Source organism: Aspergillus multicolor (assembly GCF_047715735.1).
Source record: "Aspergillus multicolor strain CBS 133.54 unplaced genomic scaffold BDW74scaffold_5, whole genome shotgun sequence".
Classification (NCBI taxonomy): Eukaryota; Fungi; Ascomycota; class Eurotiomycetes; order Eurotiales; family Aspergillaceae; genus Aspergillus; species Aspergillus multicolor.
This window is the reverse complement of record NW_027395956.1, coordinates 490,040-508,449: the sequence shown is the minus strand read 5'-3', so window position 1 is coordinate 508,449 and position 18,410 is coordinate 490,040. Positions and strand designations below refer to the sequence as shown.

At 43.9% G+C, this 18,410-nt stretch overlaps 8 protein-coding genes across 8 annotated transcripts; 5 read left to right on the top strand and 3 right to left on the bottom strand.

The window, feature by feature from the left end:
- Nucleotides 1-6,703: 6,703 nt before the first annotated feature.
- Nucleotides 6,704-7,111, top strand: BDW74DRAFT_175552 (uncharacterized protein; the record flags this gene model as incomplete). The annotated part of the gene is made up of 1 exon (XM_073728361.1): nt 6,704-7,111. The coding sequence occupies one exon, from the start codon at nt 6,704-6,706 to the stop codon at nt 7,109-7,111; it is 408 nt and encodes a 135-aa protein (XP_073586496.1).
- Nucleotides 7,112-9,207: 2,096 nt separating this feature from the next.
- On the top strand, nt 9,208-9,775 carry BDW74DRAFT_175551 (phosphotransferase family protein; the record flags this gene model as incomplete). The annotated part of the gene is made up of 2 exons (XM_073728360.1): nt 9,208-9,269; nt 9,334-9,775. The coding sequence occupies 2 exons, from the start codon at nt 9,208-9,210 to the stop codon at nt 9,773-9,775; spliced, it is 504 nt and encodes a 167-aa protein (XP_073586495.1).
- Nucleotides 9,776-9,925: 150 nt separating this feature from the next.
- BDW74DRAFT_175550 (uncharacterized protein) lies at nt 9,926-11,077 on the bottom strand (the record flags this gene model as incomplete). The annotated part of the gene is made up of 1 exon (XM_073728359.1): nt 9,926-11,077. The coding sequence occupies one exon, from the start codon at nt 11,075-11,077 to the stop codon at nt 9,926-9,928; it is 1,152 nt and encodes a 383-aa protein (XP_073586494.1).
- A 422-nt stretch (nt 11,078-11,499) lies between these two features.
- BDW74DRAFT_148083 (glutathione S-transferase family protein) lies at nt 11,500-12,704 on the top strand. The gene is made up of 2 exons (XM_073723644.1): nt 11,500-11,951; nt 12,018-12,704. The coding sequence occupies exons 1-2, from the start codon at nt 11,802-11,804 to the stop codon at nt 12,576-12,578; spliced, it is 711 nt and encodes a 236-aa protein (XP_073586493.1). The 5' UTR covers nt 11,500-11,801; the 3' UTR covers nt 12,579-12,704.
- A 480-nt stretch (nt 12,705-13,184) lies between these two features.
- On the top strand, nt 13,185-13,541 carry BDW74DRAFT_175548 (CFEM domain-containing protein; the record flags this gene model as incomplete). Its single annotated transcript, XM_073728358.1, has 2 exons — nt 13,185-13,419; nt 13,504-13,541. The coding sequence occupies 2 exons, from the start codon at nt 13,185-13,187 to the stop codon at nt 13,539-13,541; spliced, it is 273 nt and encodes a 90-aa protein (XP_073586492.1).
- Nucleotides 13,542-13,680: 139 nt separating this feature from the next.
- Nucleotides 13,681-14,670, bottom strand: BDW74DRAFT_189199 (putative DSBA family oxidoreductase; the record flags this gene model as incomplete). Its single annotated transcript, XM_073731916.1, has 5 exons — nt 14,601-14,670; nt 14,463-14,541; nt 14,363-14,403; nt 14,159-14,283; nt 13,681-14,094 (listed from the first exon to the last, which is right to left on the bottom strand). The coding sequence occupies exons 1-5, from the start codon at nt 14,656-14,658 to the stop codon at nt 13,681-13,683; spliced, it is 717 nt and encodes a 238-aa protein (XP_073586491.1). The 5' UTR covers nt 14,659-14,670.
- A 946-nt stretch (nt 14,671-15,616) lies between these two features.
- On the top strand, nt 15,617-17,346 carry BDW74DRAFT_189197 (glycoside hydrolase 5 family protein; the record flags this gene model as incomplete). Its single annotated transcript, XM_073731915.1, has 3 exons — nt 15,617-15,862; nt 15,939-16,080; nt 16,138-17,346. 3 exons carry the CDS (start codon nt 15,617-15,619, stop codon nt 16,932-16,934), a joined length of 1,185 nt encoding a protein of 394 aa, XP_073586490.1. The 3' UTR covers nt 16,935-17,346.
- On the bottom strand, nt 17,347-18,343 carry BDW74DRAFT_112513 (Rieske (2Fe-2S) protein). Its single transcript, XM_073721815.1, has 2 exons — nt 17,806-18,343; nt 17,347-17,742 (listed from the first exon to the last, which is right to left on the bottom strand). The coding sequence occupies exons 1-2, from the start codon at nt 18,049-18,051 to the stop codon at nt 17,506-17,508; spliced, it is 483 nt and encodes a 160-aa protein (XP_073586489.1). The 5' UTR covers nt 18,052-18,343; the 3' UTR covers nt 17,347-17,505.
- Between the last annotated feature and the right edge of the window lie 67 nt (nt 18,344-18,410).

Here is an 18,410-nt window from a genome sequence, read left to right as displayed (position 1 = left end):
GGATGACCGACCCAGAGGCAAAGAGTTCGCCTCCAGCCCAGATAACAAGTAGCCGACTGCTGCCACGCAGGAACCTTTGAGCTATCCTGCACCTCTTGCCAGCGTTGCCGTTTTGCGAACAAAGACCGGGCCACCGCTCTTGACGGACCCCTCATTTGGCGTTGTTCAAGTGTGGGGGAAGTCTGAGCGCACCCCGGCTTACCCTCCAGCTGCAGGAACCTGGTCATTGCATGCATCTTGGTTCTCGATATTTTTGCGGGGTTAACCTTAACGAGTGGCCTACAATCGTTTTTGATCCTGTCTACCACTTCATGCTACGTCATGAGATCCGATCTTTAGATATACGGTCATGACGCTAGGATACCTCCCCGTCGAAATTTTATATTTAATCGCCAAATCCCTAGATTTCAAGATAGTTATAGCCTTCTCTACGCGAGTATTTGAGAAATTTACCTTAAATTGGCAGAAAGCTTGGATTTATGTTAGATGGCGGTAAGGCTTCTGGAAAGTAGGGCCAGTGTATCTGGCTGTTTTGCAGCACTAAGGGTGAAAGAGTATTTTTCTATATTAGAGAAATCCTGCTGGCAGGTACCACTGCGCATGGCAGGTAATTACCCTGCAGCATACATAGTGCAAGGCTTGATTATATTCTTAGGTAAAGATTACATGGTTATTTTAAAGACTGTGTCCCTGTTGAGATTCTACTTTGAACACCTTCTTTACGCGAGTATTAAAAATTATCTACTACAACACGGATGTCTATATCAAGGTCTAATCAAGCGGATAATAGGCTAAGGAATACTAAAATATAAAAGGTGCTGTTTTAAAGATTAGTTAGCCAGTAGGGGCGATGTCCTTGTGGCATTTAAATAGTAAAGCCATATATTAACTTTATATTTCTTTATTATAAAATGAAGACACTTGGTAGCACCAGCAGATCTAGAAAAGACCTTTTTACCTGTTATGTAAGAAGCGACTAGCTAGCTATATAAGCCCTTACTTGTAAGAGTCTATCTGATTAATTTTGCCGTTATACTATCTTGCCTGCAGAAGTTCCAGCTATATAACACCTGATCGCTTAAACTTGCTCATCAAAACCTGGAGAAAGAAAGAAAACAGGTAGAAGACGAGAAGGTACAGTTCAAGGCTGAGGAGAAGGCCAGATATGACAAATTGATAGCAACCGCGAGTCATACACCCATATCTGTTGCTCATTGCAACCGCCCATGGTAGCCCGGTTCCATTACGAAGAAGTATTAGCTACCCAGATGCGGTCATCCCAAGGTACTAATAACTCAATAGTGTGACAGCAGCAATCCTCCTCCAGGGAGCTATGGGCACTCCCTGCAGTAGTTAAGACACGCATCCTTCTTAACTTTTCAGCTATTAGGAAGCAACCCCATAGTATACCCTAGCTTTAGGTAACTTTGGCTGTTCCCCTGTATTATTTATATATAGTCCTTCCTCTCCTGTGCATTAACCGCAGTCTAATAAGCTTAAGTTAGTCTAACTATCTAATTAAAAGGAGGGAAGACCTTATAATAAAAACCTACCTATTAACCTTCACTACTTAATTAAGTAAAAGGTTACTGTAAATGACTAAGTAGTGGTAAAAAATACTAAACCAGACCTAGTTTTAGCTCCTAGTGCTTACTGGGCTAAGGTTTTAAGGCAAAAGCTTAAGAGTCGGGTAAAAACCAAGACTTAGTGTAGCAAACATATTAGGTCCAAAGACATAGCAGTAATAGTGTTAGTAAATAATCACTTTTAACATAATCTAAATAAATGGTTTAAGAAGACTAGCATTAAATAGTCAGCTGTGGAGCAGCAGCTTCTTAAATAAAGCAACTTATTTTATATAGGCAAGAAACTCACCTTAGGTATCTTATTTAACTATATAAATAATAAATATTTAACCGCGTCCGGCAATAACAAGAGGGGAACCAGATCTATAACCTGGAAAATACTTGCTAACCATGATGCTTAGATTAATGCTAAAAGTACTGCAGGGCAAGCTCTGGTTTAGGACCATGTTTATAAACTAATATATTACCCTAAAAAACCATGCGACTTGGGCAAATAATACTAGCAGGATTCTATAGGCAAGAAGTATTATAGCCTTAGGACCCATTACTTAATTAATTTAGTTAAATATGTCCAAGACAAGCATGGCACCTGTCAGGGAACGCGGCCAGCGCGGACTGCTGTCAGCCAATAGATCTGCCTTACTAATATAATGTGACGGGCTGTCACGTTAGGAACCGGAGCTATTAATTATCCGAACTAATTATAGTAATATAGTAGTATTAATATAATAACTTCTTGGCTGTTATATTAGTTAAAGCAAAGTAATATAATAAATTTAACCAGATATACTTATTAAAGCAGAATACTATAATTAATTTATTAAGTATTATATATTCAAAGGACTGTTTTTATAATATTAAATAGTTTTAGTTATTATTTATTATTTTTAGAAATTAAGCTATTTTGTTTTTTAACTTTATTTAGTCTTTTATATAAGCTCTTTAACCTTAAGACTTATACCTTCTACTCTTACGCACAGAATATCCTTAAATCCCACCAGTTTAAGACGGATTGGCAGGCTTTATCTGACAGAAATAAGACCTTTACCTTCTTAATATAAATTATAATGTCCTCCTTCTTAAAATAAGAGTTATAAATAATCTTAATAACCTTATAAAAAAGCGCCCTTTTATTACAATTTACTAGGCAAAACTATTATTACCCTTAATAAAATAAAAATAAGTATTAATAATACAAGCAGTGTTTTTCTTTCTAAAGGCTAAGTAATCTAGAGCTAGAATATAATAAAAAAGGGCATAATATAATAAAGTTTTTTTATAGTATTATATAATATTTTTACTAAGATTTTTTTTAGTCTTTATTACTATACTAAACTTTTTTTATATACCTTTTTAGTAAATTTAAAGGCTTTAAGAAGGTGAAATATTACTTAATAAATATTAAATAATAACTTATTATTCCAAGTTATCTTATCCTTCTTAGCCTCTTCACCATTAGGTCAGGGCCAAAACCTGTGGTACCAGGTTAAAAGGCTGGCTAAATTAGTAGCATTATCTATTATTATTAATTTAGTCTAAGACCTTGCGTATTAGTACCTAAATAATATAAAATAGGGGGGTACTTACTAGCTTACAGGTATTATTTCTCTTGTAGCACTAGTGGCATAAAATAAAAAAACTATGTTTATAATATAGTTAATTAAGAAGGGTTTAAAGGTATTTTTAGGGTTTATTACTACTAAAGCAGTATAAAAATAATAAAGGCATTAGTAAACTTTTAAAATAATTAAAGTCTTAATAATATCTTTCTTGTGCTTTAGGGCCATAATAATAATAAAATAAAGAAAATTAATAATAAAATTAAGATAAAAATACTTGCAAAGTAAATAAAAATAGGATATATTTATTTTAAAAAGAATATAAAAAAGAAAAAAAAGGGGCTAAAAAATTATTATTTTATGTTTAGCTACCTGCATAAAAATTATTATTATAATAATAATTCTTAAACTTAAATATAACCTAATTAAGATAATAATAATCCTTAGCTAGATTATATTTAAATTATCCCTTTATATTACTTATAATTAAAATAATAATATATAATACTATTTAAATAATCTTAATATAAAACTTAAATATTAACAAGGTTACACTATATAAATCCCCTGTAAATAAAAGTTACTATAAATACCTTAATCTTAAGTATAAAACTATAAAATACTAAAAAGAAAGTAAAATAAAGTTATTAAGAAATATAAAAAAACCTAATATAAAATCCTTAATATTATTTATAAATTAAGGTTAATTTTTTTAGGAGCAGGCAGAATTATTAGCCTTAAATAATAAAAAAGGTTTAATAATATAAAAAAATAAAACATGGTAATATTATAACTAATTCTCCTTATATATTTAAGGCTAACCCTTAGCATAGCTTAGTTAGCCAAGAGTTAGTCTTTGTGATATATAACCTAGAGATTAACCACTGTTCCACCCCCTTTTCCTTAGTGTTCTGCTTCGTACCTGGCTCTATATCCTAGGCCGTTACATAGCATGCTAATGCTCTGCCGGTAAATGCCTTAAATATTCAAGCACACGGTATTTACCCACCCCTTCAAGGTATTTAATATAATCAAGGCGTATTTTCTTTCTAAAAACTATATTTATAGTGCTTAATACTAAGGTACTGTTTATATAGCTTTTTTTAAAAATATTTAAATTTTTTTATGTAAGAACCTGGATTTTTTTAGCCTTAGTTATTACTTTTATAGCTAAATATTAAATTAATAGGTATTTAAATATAAAGCTGATTTAAACTTATTATTAAGTATATTATCTAATCCCTATTTAAGGGTATAAATTATTATAATTTTAAAATATCTTATATTAATAATAACTACCCTGAATAAATTACAGAAACTCTCCTGAGTCCACAGGCGCTTAATTATTTTATTAGCTCTTGTTATAGTTTATAAAACAGGCTTTCTAGCCACAGATAGTTTTTAAAAAAGGGGTACTAAATTATTATAATTAGGATCCTATCTTTTTAAAGACTCCCAGGAGTTTATGTGTAAAAACATGCTATTTTAAAAAGCTATTTTTAATAAAAAGGCAACGGGGTTAAATTAAAGCTTTTTATACTTTCTTATTAAGATAAAAGCTAATTAAATACTATTAGCAGTGTGAACTTAAGGTCCTTAAGGCTAGAAATATACTATATTCTTTAAATTATTATTATTCTTAACCTAAATCTTACTAAGGCGGAAAAACAGCTTTATTTTATTATCTAGTTTATAATAAATATAGAGCTTAATATCCTATTTCCAGGTTAGCTTAAATTTAGATAATAATAGTAAGGAGGTTTAGGTAATATACTTTATATTATAGTTTATGCTTGTTTACTTTTAATATATCTGGTATAAATATGCCAATCCAAGCGCCTAAGTAATAATATATTTAAATAATAAATGTTATTTATACTCTATACCTTGGGTGGATGAAAACAGGATTATTATTATTTTATAGTAAGATAAGAATATTTATAAAATTATAATATATAAATATATGCTTTACTTTTTTAATATTTTTAATAATTTTTTCCTCCTTAACAAGTTTTTTTTTAATAAACTACCACGGTTAGCATATAGGATAAATTCTTAATAAAATAAGTATTAACTATCTATATATTTTAAGTATCCTTTTTATTAAAAGTTAACTTAATAATACATGTAAATCTGGTAAAGAACCGCTCCGCAAAATTTATTATAAAAAGCTTTGTAGGACGCAGTAAGAGGATTTTATTAGTAAAAAATATATAAAAATATATAAAATCTTTAATTATAACAAGATTAGGCGCAGGATATTTATTTTAAACACCCTTATTTTAAATTTTCTTATTTTTTTAATACCTAGCTAAAACGCAAGACAAGTAAGAGATTAATAAGGTAATTAATTATTAATAAATAAAAAGTTATAAAAAATACTTACTTAATATAGGCTAATATAACCCTGTCTTGCAAAGTAATAAAGTTATTAAAATAAATTATTTTATAATATTCCTAATCTTATTTATAGTGTATTTTATAAGTATAGCTATTTATTATTATAATAATTATTTTATTAACCTTTTACCTTCCTTTTCCTTTAAATATTATTATAATAAAATTAAGATTAAGTTACTTGTCCTAAAGATACTATAAACTTATAAAATAGGTAAAAAAAAAATAACTAAAGTTAAAAATAATAAATTTATAATAAGTATACTTTGCACGACACTTAAAAATTTAAAAAGTAAAAAAATAAGAAAAAAAGGACTTCCTAGCACTATTTTATTAGGCATAGTAATAAATTAGGCTTTAATAGCTAGGCCTATTTTTATTTCTTAACATGGTATCTTAACTTTCTTGGTAAAGTAGCTAAAGAGATAATATGAACATAAAAAGGGGACAAGGTGAGCGTAGGGTGATTATAGGTATTAAAGGGTGGGCAAATCACCTTAAATAGGTAAGCAAATTATCTTAAGGGGTGAGCAAATCACCTTTAACGGTGAGCGGATCACCTGACTCACCGGGCTCACCCTGTTAAAGCAGCAACGTCCGGATCAGGCAGGAAGGAGGTGCTCGTAGTTTTTTGCACGGTAGAATTACCTACCTAGTATATGTCCGAGACAAAGGCTGACAAGTGGACCTTCTTCCACGCTCTTTCTCCGCGGTTTCAAATTCAAAGAACCAGTCAGTGTGGCGAGGGCTGTCAAAGAACGCCAAGGTTAGATATAATGGCAAGGATAATCAGGATGGCTTTCACAGGTGTCCAGACACAATAAAGAAACAGCTGAGCTTCCAAGGTTCACTTTCCTTGTGAAGGGGACGCTGAATGACAGCACAGAAGCCAATAGGTACTGGGTGGGCTTCCTCTTTCCTTCCCTCTTTCTATAAATACTTGTTCGTTTAATCGTTCCTTAACTCTCTCTCTCTACCTCACACTCCACCCATTTGACTCCTTTTCTCCTTCTGAAGACGCCCGGTCGGTCAAAACCAAAGGTCACCAATCGATTGAACTACTGTCATCATGTCTGGGACCAAGACTTCTCCCTTCCCTAACGAGGACTACACCATTGCTGGATCTGCAATTCAACCCATGCATCTGCGGTCGCGAAGACAATGTTGCGCGGGAAGTGGATTTTTCCTCAGTCTTACTCAGCCGGTACATCATCAGTTTCTCACATCCTAGGCACCATCGGAGACCACAAAGTCGCAGTTGCCAGCGTGCGTTGTCAGAACCAGTCGGCAGCTGGCGACGCAAACCTCGTCATTTGGGACCTCCTCAACACATTCCCGAATATTCGTGTCCTCGTCATGGTCGGTATTGGTGCAGGCATGCCAGACTACGAGTCCAACCCCGTCCAGGATGTCCGTCTCGGCGATGTCGTGGTTGGAGCCGCATCCAACGGTTCCGATGGAGGCGTCTGCATCTACAAGGAAGGTGCCCAGGGCCTTGAGCTGCAGCGAACGGCTGACAGTGTCCCTACCGCGCTGCGCGCCGCCCTTGACCGGCTGTGCCTGAGGTAACTGCTCTCAGCGTCGCCGCGACCCTGGACGAAGCCATAGAGGGGAAAAGTCCCACGTTCCGCAACAACTTTGGCCGTCTTGATTCTTCAACGGATCAGCTCTTTAAGTCCAGCGATGCTACCCAGGTCCAAGAGAGACAATGGCTAGCCTGCCATCCACTACGGGACTATTATCTCCTCAACGTTCTGTATGAAGACCACCCGAGACGAGATCAAGGCCACCTATGGCGGCATTTTTTACGACCACGAGGCGGAATTGTTTCTATCCCACTACCCCATGCTCGCGATCCCGGGGATAGCGAATTACGGCGATACGCATTGGAACGAGCATTGGGAGGGCTACGCTGGTCCGGCTGCGGCTTGCTACGCTCGGTTCTTACTCAATCTTACGGATGCAGACGAGCTGGCTAAAGCACCCCGAGTGCCTGTTACCCTGCGCAACTAAATCCAGTTTGGGACGTAGTGCGTCTAAGCTTTGAGGGTATTGCCCCAGTACTGCAAATACTCAGCCTCGACGTTGCTTTATTCCCTTCTTACAATCGTTTCGCTCTTGCATCAGTCTTTAGTACAATTCATATCTTGACACATATACCGAGACTCTCTTTGTATTATGCTCCCCCATATCACTTTTTATACTCTTTTGAGGATCCTAGAAGCGCAGATCATGCTGGCTGGATCCGCCGTGATCAGCGTAGCCCAGCACAAGTCAGCGATAAATACTAGCAAATTTGCTTCTCGACAAACCTTGCCCTAATGCGGAGTTCTATCGAGTCCTCGTCTAGAGTCGGGACGCTCGAAATTAGTTTCAGGACACTAGGTCAGTTCCTGCAAGTAGAATACGTATATTGATGTATGGATGTGAGGAAACGAGTGACTGATAACCCGCAATATCAAAAGAATGTTCATAAACAGCACCATCCTGTTCGCTCGAGCCTCCATGCCAGTTCCCGTGCACAGGTACCTACCTGACGCCTGCACCTCCTACTATCGTACTAGTTGTGAACAGGACTATCCTAGAGATATTAGCCGACGAATGGGTAATCATTGTAGCATCGGGCAATCGGGAGACATACTGGACCGGGTGCTCGCTGGGAATAAAGCTGCTGAGGCGCCTTTGACGTCTCAAACTTAGCCCGAGGCTATGACTGAACTCGAGTGCTATTCCATTTGCCGCAGCAGCCACATTTCCAGGCCATGGCGCGAAGAAGTATAAAGGGATCGAGCACCGGCGGGATGAGAGCTTGGTGAGTAGTCGATTTTCTTTTGGGCTGAGCATGGATGGAATATGGGAGGAGATTTAGTACGACGGACTAGCAAAGCTATGGCCTTTCACCAGGTATTTAAGCAATGCTAGGCTGGGGTTAAATGCTGAATAAACAAACAAGCCATGGGCATCATTCCATATGCGGCTGGAATGTACCAGAGTAGCGTACGTAAGGGGTCTTCACCCTTGTCACTCACGCTCAGCGATCAAGTGACCAAGTAGTTTGCTTTGCTGGTTAAAGTCCAACCATCCCCATGTCAGTAGATGATACAGTAGTACCTCATCGTAATGGGATAGCGAGATAAGTAGTCAATAGGAACAGTACGGGAGGCCATGTGACACTGCCCAGGTTGACACCCTGAAGAATGACATGCATCTACACCGCAAGGAAAGCGTAGCATCCTGTGTCACTTTGCTTGAAAGAAAGAGGTCGGTCTGGACAAGTGTTCACCCTGCCTGGCACCCGCACTGGGCACCCTGCAGAGATACCAACCACCCCGTGTTCGCTTAGACAGCACATGACATGAGGGGCACCTGCAGTGGCCACCTTCCAGCCCATTGGAAAACATTTCAATCTCACTGTTTAACTTGTTTCTGCCGTCCAACGCAACCCAATCACCGTGAGAAGCCCTGGAACATGTCTTTCACGCCTAACAAACAATGGCTGAAGTGCAAGCCCGAAGCACTCCCAGTTCCGCCCTTTAACCGATACGTCTACATCCTCAAGGGCCATGTCGTTAAGAAAGCTCTGAGGCCCGGTGAGCTTTGGATTTGACGGATATATTCTTGATACCGCCACTGTTGCGCAGCGGGATGTCAACGAATTACGCGCGATGGAGCTTGTTTGGGAGTATACGGCAACACCAGTTCCTAAGGTGGTTTATCAGGGAGACGGGTAAGTAATTATAATCAATCTTCTAATAGATGGATTTTTTGAGCGTGAACTGATAATGGCGCAGGTTTAACGTCTTCGAGCGGATTCGCGGCATATCGATCTTCGAAGGCTCCATATGGGACAACGTCCCATCCCGACAGCAAGAGGGCATCAAACTTCAAGTCCAAGATTACATCAAGCAGCTCGCTAGCATCCACAATCCCTCGGGTAGTGTCCGCTCACTTTCTGACTCCGGCGAGATTGTCCACAATCAGCTTCCGCACCGGGGCCCGTTCAACTCAACCCGGCCTTTCCTCAGCGCGTACAAGGACGACGATGTACCATTCATGCACGAGATAAGCCCAGCTAGCCCCCCAGTCCTCTCGCATATGGATTGGGACCTGTCAAATATTGTATTGCATCCGAACCTGGATTCTATTGCGGGAGTCATTGACTGGGAAAGGGCAGCGTTCTTTCCGGAGGGTGGGAGGGCTATTCATTGGGTATGCCATCAGTGGAAGGGATGAGAGACATTGTTCGATGGGATTGATTTCCCAATTGGTAGCTGAGTATAGTTAAAAGAAATGGATTACCAACGTAGTGAAGTTTCGACTTCAGGACGAGCCATAGAACAACAGATCAAGTTAGCAGCTTCCTAGTGCTCCATGTCCAAGTATCTATCCAAGCCACTTCAACCACTCTGGATGCACTGTCCCCTCTGGGTTGTAAACCAACACATAAAAAATAAACGATTGGGCAAGCAGCGTCGAGATCCTGGGCAAGGCACCCAGAAAGCTCCTTGCCTTATCCGTGTCGATGAAGTCTATCAGAATCCCTGCAACAAGCGGAGTGCAAATATACAGCGGTACTAAAGTGCTTGAGAGTACAAGCTCTGTCACAGGTGGTGTATCTCTCCACTCAAGGGAGAGCGCCATCGTATTGATGTCGAACACCATAGCCATCGCCGCAAACAACGCTACCGCAGTGAACCGGTTCGGTCCGGGCGATGTCAACGCGGTGAGAAGACCGAGGTCGCCGAGGATAGGACGTATTTCAATCCAGATGGGCCAGGCCAGTGCACATAGTGAGGCAGAGAGCCAGTCGGTGCGGACCATTTCTCTTTTGATGGCGCGTGCGACACCGGCTGATGAGGATGGCGGATTGAAGTTGGCCGGGGCCTTTGTCCACATCAACCAAGTAGGTAGAGACCAGATGACCATATCGAGGGCTAGAGCAAACAAGGTCCATGACTTGACGAGGCGCTTTGTACATCTGCGACCCTCAGCTGGCGTTGCGGTAGACTGCAAGTCCTCGTCGATCTTGCTGATCGCAATGAGAAGCTCAAAAAACAGCCATGATGAAAGATACATTGCTCCCAGGCCCTGCGAGACCGCGATTCCTCTGCAAGCAAATAGTTTGATAAATTGCGGAAGGGCACCTAGAATAAAGCCTGCCCATCGACTCTTTGCCTGGCGTTTCAAGTCTTGTATTGCTCTTATATCAGGCAGGTCGTCTTTATCGACAACTCGCTGGGCGAGGATGTGAGCGGCTTTCTTTTGTATATCTGAAAATGAATGCGCAGCTGTGCAAACCATGTTCACCATGACACCGAGCGCATCACAAGCGGAAAGGATTTGTGAGCTCCGCAGAAGAGCTGGATATGGATAACTCAGTCCTATCAATTTACCTGTTGGTTGTGCCCATGCGTTCACAGCAAAACAGAGCATCCAGAAGAAGAGGGTGGGCCACTCGATTTCGGACGAGACGCCTTGCTCAGTCGCGTTTTCAACCATGGGAATTGAATCATCGCGGTGATTGAGTATCGCCATTCAGGTAGAGTGCAACAAATGTCTGGAATGTGTATAAATTGGAATCAACAAACATTCGCTCTCCAGCCGGCAAGCGGCTCGTATTTGAACAAGTTCGATGGGATGCGCTTGCCGCCGTGGCTGGTAAGGCTGTATCTCAACCGCAGCCTTGCAGCCTCATCTTGCGACTTGGATCTGACTGCATAGGCGTCCTTTGTTTTTGCAAGTCATCGATGCTCGATGATTGAAAGATGACGGTCTAATGCACTGATTCGAGGCAGGAAATGATCGATTGACTGGGTAGGAGCGACAGATGCTGAGATATGTTGTGCAACAATGGTCTTTGTGCCAATGACGCGGTCGCTCTTGCACTGCCACTCTGGGATGCCGAAAACGAACTTCTGTCAACAGTTCTAGGTAGGTAGGTACCCAAGATCGAATGCTGGTAGTCCCAGGCCACTATTTATCCTCGGTTATCTCTTATCTTATCGTGTATCGATACCCAACCTATCGATAAGCCAGCCAAGCCTGAAGCCGAAAATAAGAGCCGGACTCCCCCCACTTCCCCTCTTTGTGGGGGGCTTCTGCATTTCAAAGCATCCCCAGCACCCCATATGTCATCATTCTCGTCCAACTTGACACAACCAGATTAGAAATCCACCGGTGGTGTGGTCTATATATTCCCGCTGCCCATCCCCGCCTTGCTCCCAACCCCAGCACTTACCTGGACACCACCAACACCATAATGGCCCCCAAGATCATCCTCTACACAAACCACATCTGCCCTTGGGCCCACCGCGCCCACATTGCCCTCAAGGAGCTCGGCCTCGAGTACGAGGAGGTCATAATCGATCTTGACACGCCCCGTGAGCCTTGGTATTTGGAGGTTAACCCGGTACGCCTATTTCCCTTCCAAAATGCTTAGCAGAATAGAATGACGAGATGCTAACAATGCGAGCAGCGCGGCCTCGTCCCCACAATCTCCTACAACGGCACGATCATCCCGGAATCAGGCATCGTCGCGCAGCTCCTAGCTGACGCACATCCGTCGCACCTCGTGCCCCCCTCAAACACCGAAGCCGGCGCCATCCAACGCGCCCACATCTCCTTCTTCGTCGACACCTTCTTCACAAAGGTGTGGCCGCAAGCTTTCGCGGCGCAAAAGGCAGCCTCTGAAGAAGAGCGCGCCTCTGCATCCGAGGCTCTCGTTGCGGCGATCGAGAAGAATAACGTTGAGGGATTGCTTTATCCCAAGGATGCAGGTTCAGGCCCGTTCTTCCGTGGCGCGGAGAAATTGACGCAGGTTGAGGTTCTGACGGGGAGCTTCTTGCTGAGGTTGCTGTCGCTGCATAAGTATGGCTTGTTATCGCAGGAGCTGCCAGGGTTGCTGGAGAAGCGCACGCCGAAGTTCTGGAAGTGGGCGAATGAGGTTGTCAAGCAGGAGAGCGTGAACTTTATCTGGGATGAGGAAAAGGTTGGGACGAGGACGGCGAAGAAGCTCAAGGCGCTTGCGCAGAAGTAAGCTATCTGCCTGGATAGGAGGTGAGGTAGCCCGTTAATTGAGCGGTCTCAGATCGGCCTTACGAATAGATGAGACGAATGGCATTGCTATAGTTTCTTCTGAAACGGGTAAACTCGCTCAGCTCTCGGAATGGGGTATACAACGCAGAATATCAGTCAAAAATAACTGTGCCTCTAGAAGATTATGTGTCAAGTCACTCTGTTCGGTTGCTAGCTGCAATCCTAAAAATTCGACATCGCCGCGATTGATATGCGGAGGATCGCCGTTGCAGCAGCTGGAGATTGCGATGATCGTGAACGGACATGCGTAGGCCCCCCATATGCAACCTTATTCCTAGAGCTTTTGTGGACCGTAGTTCCTATTCACTCCACGATATATCGCCTTGAGCTCCATAACCCTTCTAGGAAGCTTCGATAGCAATGCAGATCCGATCATCCAGGAAGCTCAGAGCTCCGATGATCAAAATACAAACGCGTCATCGGTCCTTCACTCACATGGCCATGGAGTAAATATAAAAGTCTTGAGAGAAATGAAGCAGCTCGCACCCTCTCTTACCAATTGTCATTGCCTTCCCAAAGTCATCATTTACCACTTTAAACCACAACAATGAAGCTCTCTATCTCAGCCCTTCTCCTAGCCTCTTTGGCCACTCTCACGGCCGCCGCATCAATAAACGACATCCCACCATGCGCGCGCCCTTGTCTCGAGAAGGCCGTCAAGAGCCAGACCAACTGCGCCCCCACGGACACAAACTGCGTCTGCAGCGGCGACAACTTCAGCAAGGTGCAAGGCGCGGCGACAGGCTGTGTTCTCAATGCTTGTGGAAGTGAGACTGCGCTGAGTAAGTTCATCCTCTTCCGTCTATGTTTTGACTTACAGGATGAATATGTTAGATTTTGATGCTGACTACGCTGTGATGTATTAGATCAAGTTCTCCCTGCTGCTCAGAATATTTGCGGTTAAGCCGTTGCCCGATGACTGATTGGCAGTAATTGAGCTGTGTGGTAGACATTGGACAGGGCAAAACAATTTACATCACTGCCGAATACAAATTATCGTCTTCTTCGTCCTTCCGTCCCCATACTACTTATTTTCCTCCTGCCTATAACTTCCCCTTGACCCCCTTCTCTCCATCTACCCCCGGCAGCAACTCCAAATCCCGATGCGGCAGACCAAGATAATCCCACATATAATGGAACCGATCGCTGCCGAAGAACGGCTCCGCATTGCCCTTCCCATCATGAACCCAAAACCACGGGCATCCGAACGCGCCCAGCTCCTTCACAGCTTTGGCCGTGGTATCTGTGAGCGCTTGTTTGATTTCCGGCTTACTAGTGCCGACTAAGACGTATTGAACTTGTGTCTTATCGAAGACGGTATCCAGTGCGATTGTTAGGTTCTCGGGCACTGATATATCAAGGTGCTTGTACCACATGCTTTCGAAACAGGCTCGGAATGACGCTTCGAATTGCGCCTTTGGGCAGGTTTGCTTGATGAACGTCAAGGCGCGTTGGGGCTACGCAATGTCAGAAACAACCGGAACCTGAGAGTCAGAAGCTAGCCAGCAACAAGAAACGAACCAGAAGCGACAGGATAGGGAAGAAGCTCGGGATCTCGAAATCATGCCCGAAGTAGCGCTGCGCTCGTTTGCCGTCGTACTGGCTGTATGCAGCTTTGGCGGGGAGCGTCCAGGGGGGTTTATTTCCTGAGTTACATCCATCAGACCTCTTATCGCAACAGTGGAGTAATAATAAGATGACTATGGGACGATGAGGAAAACTAACCGCTACCGACATTGATGCCGCCGAGGAAGACGGGGATGAATCTGGTACGGAGTTCAGAAAATGGTAGTAATCCGTGGATTCTGGGGTGGGAAAGGCGTACTCTACTTCAACATCAAGCGCTTCAAGAGCAGTTCTGTTGTTTTGGAGATATGTAAACGCGTAGAAGCTATATGGCGACACTATTTAGCCTTAGCAATGGCCATCCGAAGGAAAGGGTACTGGAAGAGCGTTGACGCACCGATGTCAATATAGCACTCAATCTTCTTGCCACCCATTTTTTGTGTTGTTGATATCATTGTTGAGAAGAGCGAGATATTCTTTGGTGATTATTTTCAAAATCTAGGTAACAAGAACTGTCTCTAGCTGACGCCAGTGCCGGCACCGTAGGCAGGTGCGGAAATGCGGGGACATGCCGAGGCACGCTCGTGGCCTTTTTGATTTGTCGACAACACTACATAGTACCGTACGGAATAGGGCAATGAGCAGGGCAGGAAGAGGATGTTCATTCCATAGCTATTACAGTATAAACGTTCTGTTGCAGATTTTAAGTACATTTTGTGCGCTATCCCTACTCAAGTTAAAACAGTCTCGTGATCTTGCAGTCTTCATATTCTGGAGGGCAAAGTACCATTATATATATTTACGCAACCGCGGGGCGGACCATGGGATGTCCGAAATGAGAACGGGGTCTCAACAACAAAGCACCCCAGTAAGTGAAACAGAAAACATCTACAGTCTCACTGCTCATAAAGCACTGCACCGGCTCAGGAAATTATCCTCTTCAACCTCGTACCTCAATGGTGAGATTTCGGCATCTTTCAGCAGTGCCCCAAAATCCGATATCGCTGAACTCTAACATTAAAACAGCCTTCCTTCATCAAACCTGGCATTACTTGAGATCCCACTTATCGGCACTAGTCCTCTTTGGCCTATATAGATGTTAGCTCTCGGGACGAAATCCCGGATAGCCTCATTCCGCTCCCAATTGGGAAAACACCGTTCCAGATCAAGCTAGCGCCGATCCAGGGCATTGTTTGCAAGATGGGCCCAGATGAAGGCCATAGCTCCCGGGCCTCGAATTGGTGGTCTTATATCGGAGGAATTACAGTCTGCCTCTTGGCTGGGGATAGAGGGGAAATGAGGGGAAAGCTTCAATACTTAAGACGACAACTGCCCATAGTCGAAACAGGCACCTGCATGACAATTGGACTTTGGTGAGGACCTCCATGCCCAATTGAAGCACTTCTCTTCAACATGAAACTCCTCAGCGCCCTCCTCTTTGCGGCAACCTCACTGTCCAGCATAGCCACAGCTATCCCCGCACCAGCTACCCCTTACAAGCCCCCCACCGGCCACGGGAAGAACCAGATTTCCAAACCCGTAGGCCGACACTTTGAAATCGATGGGAGGGTGCAGTATTTTGCAGGCACAAACTGCTGGTGGCTCGGGAACCTGCTTAACGATTTCGAGGTGGAACTTGCGATTTCTCAGATTGCTGATGTATGTTCTCGCCCGTTCACATATACTTACTCAATTGCCCTAGCAGAAAGAAAAGAGCGTTGATTGTGAGGCATAGACCGGCTACAAAGTTGTCCGAACCTGGGGCTTCTTCGGCGTGAATGACCCGACAAACCCAGGACAGAATACATTCTTCCAGGTCCTGAACGAGACGCTGTACCCCGAGACAGGAGGGTTGGGGATCAATTACGGAGCAAATGGTGCGTTTCCTACCTACTCTTCTTCTACCAGTCTATATCACTCACTATGGGGCATAGGAATCCACCGCCTCGACGTCGTGGTCTCCCTCGCCGAGAAATACAACCTGCAGCTCGTGCTAGCCCTCATGAACAACTGGAATGACTTCGGGGGGATAAACATCTACAGCGCTGCATTTGGCAGCAACGCAACGACCTTCTACACGGATGCCAAGGCGCAGAACGCCTACAGGGAATACGTCAAGTTCATCGTGAACCGGTACAAGGACTCCCCCGCCATTTTCGCGTGGGAACTTGGCAACGAGCCCCGCTGTAAGGGATGCGACTCGACTGTGATATACAACTGGGCGAAAGACGTTAGCTCTTACATCAAGCGGCTTGACAAGAAGCATATGGTGACGCTCGGCGACGAGGGCTGGCTGTGTCCGCCCGAGGGGGATGGGAGCTACGCGTACGATTGCTCGGAGGGTGTTGATTTCGTGAAAAATCTTGAGATTGAGACGCTGGATTACGGAACGTTTCATCTGTACCCCGAGTCCTGGGGGTATGAGTATGCTTGGGGCAGCGACTGGGTGCGGCAGCACGATGCCATTGGGAAGCGGTTCAATAAGCCCGTTGTCTTTGAGGAGTATGGGACGCCGCTGAATCATACGCAGCTGGAGAGGCCGTGGCAGATTACGGTTGTGGAGGAGACGAAGGTGGCGGCGGACTTTATATGGCAATTTGGGACAGTGCTCCCGGTTGAAGGGGTCAAATGGGGGGATGTTAACTCGATTTATTATGGGACGGAGGAGTATGAGGTTCTTGGGTTTGGGCATGTGAGGGAGATGGAGGGGAAGAAGGTGCGGAGACATTAGCGGAAAGCCCAGTGTGCATCTTGAGGTAAGCCGGCGGGTACCATATCAATAGATATGAATTGGAACAGCGGGGGCAGAGTATGACTACAGCGGTATGAGACCAAATGGTAGTGTGAGAAGAAACCGTGATTCGCTGTTCGTATCCATGTGTTATACAGATGGCATACAACCCTCTCTTTGCAGCCTGATTTGCTCTCCTTTAATCGAACCCACCATGAGGCTCTGCTGCCGTGATCTGGCAATACTTGAGACATAATTCAGCGCGAAAAACCTCGTGGAATCAAGCCTTGGGCGAACTTACGCACGGGCTAGAGAGTTCATCCGCGGTGTCGTAGAACGTGATAGGCAACGACCGAAAGACCGGAGTCGGTTCAGACTGAGATAGCATAGGAGGTAAGGTTGCCCGCGCCCAATCTTGGTCGGTTTGCCTTGACCCGAGACAATTTGAGGGTTGAAGTGAGATGCGTCTGGGATTGTTGGGAGTTGGAGGTGATATCCGCTTTCCTCGCGCAGTCATCCTGGGAGTCATCGCGGTGAGGCTCGGTGATTCAATTTATGGGCGATATCGCATCTACCCAATGCGTTGCTTCCTCCTCACAAAGACCTGTTTCTCATCAGACCCTGGTACATCCTTCAGCTGCACCTCCCAAATTTTCAGCTTGTAGTTGCCCCGATCCGCCTTGCCGGAGAAGATATCAAATCCCCAGCTGTGCTTGGGACAGGTAATCCCCGCACTGAGCGTGATGCCAAAGTCTTCTATGTCAAACAAACTACCCTGGGACAAAGGGTAGGATGAATGAGGACATTGCTAGGCAACGATGTCAGTGCTTTCCGAGGTTATTTCTAGCTAGAGATTAGGAGCGAAACGTACGTGGTCGATAGCATGAACATTTCCCTTATACCTGAACACAAGAACCTGATCTTTCAGATCCCCCGGCACCTCAATATCCGCCTGCACTGGTTTATCCACCGTGCCCGCCGGAATGCGAAATGCCTTGCACGATGCCGTGACCGTGCAATCCGAGTCCGGGGAGATCTCAGGGAACTCGGAGAGCAGACCAACGCGGTGCCAGGCAGCGTCGGCCTTTGCAGAGCGGAAGAAAGGGTTTGAGAACATTGCAGGAGCTTGTCTATATCTTGATTTCCATTGGAGGTTGATTGATGATTAACAGGAGTCCGGAAGGGATGCCGATGCCGGCCGAAATGTATTTTTGCGCCCCCATGTGCTGGACCCACTTGGCTTCAGTACGCTAGGCTGTTTTAGGACTCAAGGTTATCAGCCGGATCCATAGATATGTCCGACTATACAGTACCAACATATCTATGGGAGTTTGATTAAACCATCAGATGTTGCATTCAGGTTGGGTACAACTTGTGTCGATGTAAGAGCTGAAGCCTGTCAGGATCCTGACTGCTTCTGCAACGTGAGCATGCGTCGACAGGTGAGCAAGGCGACCAGCCCCGCCAGAAGCCGAG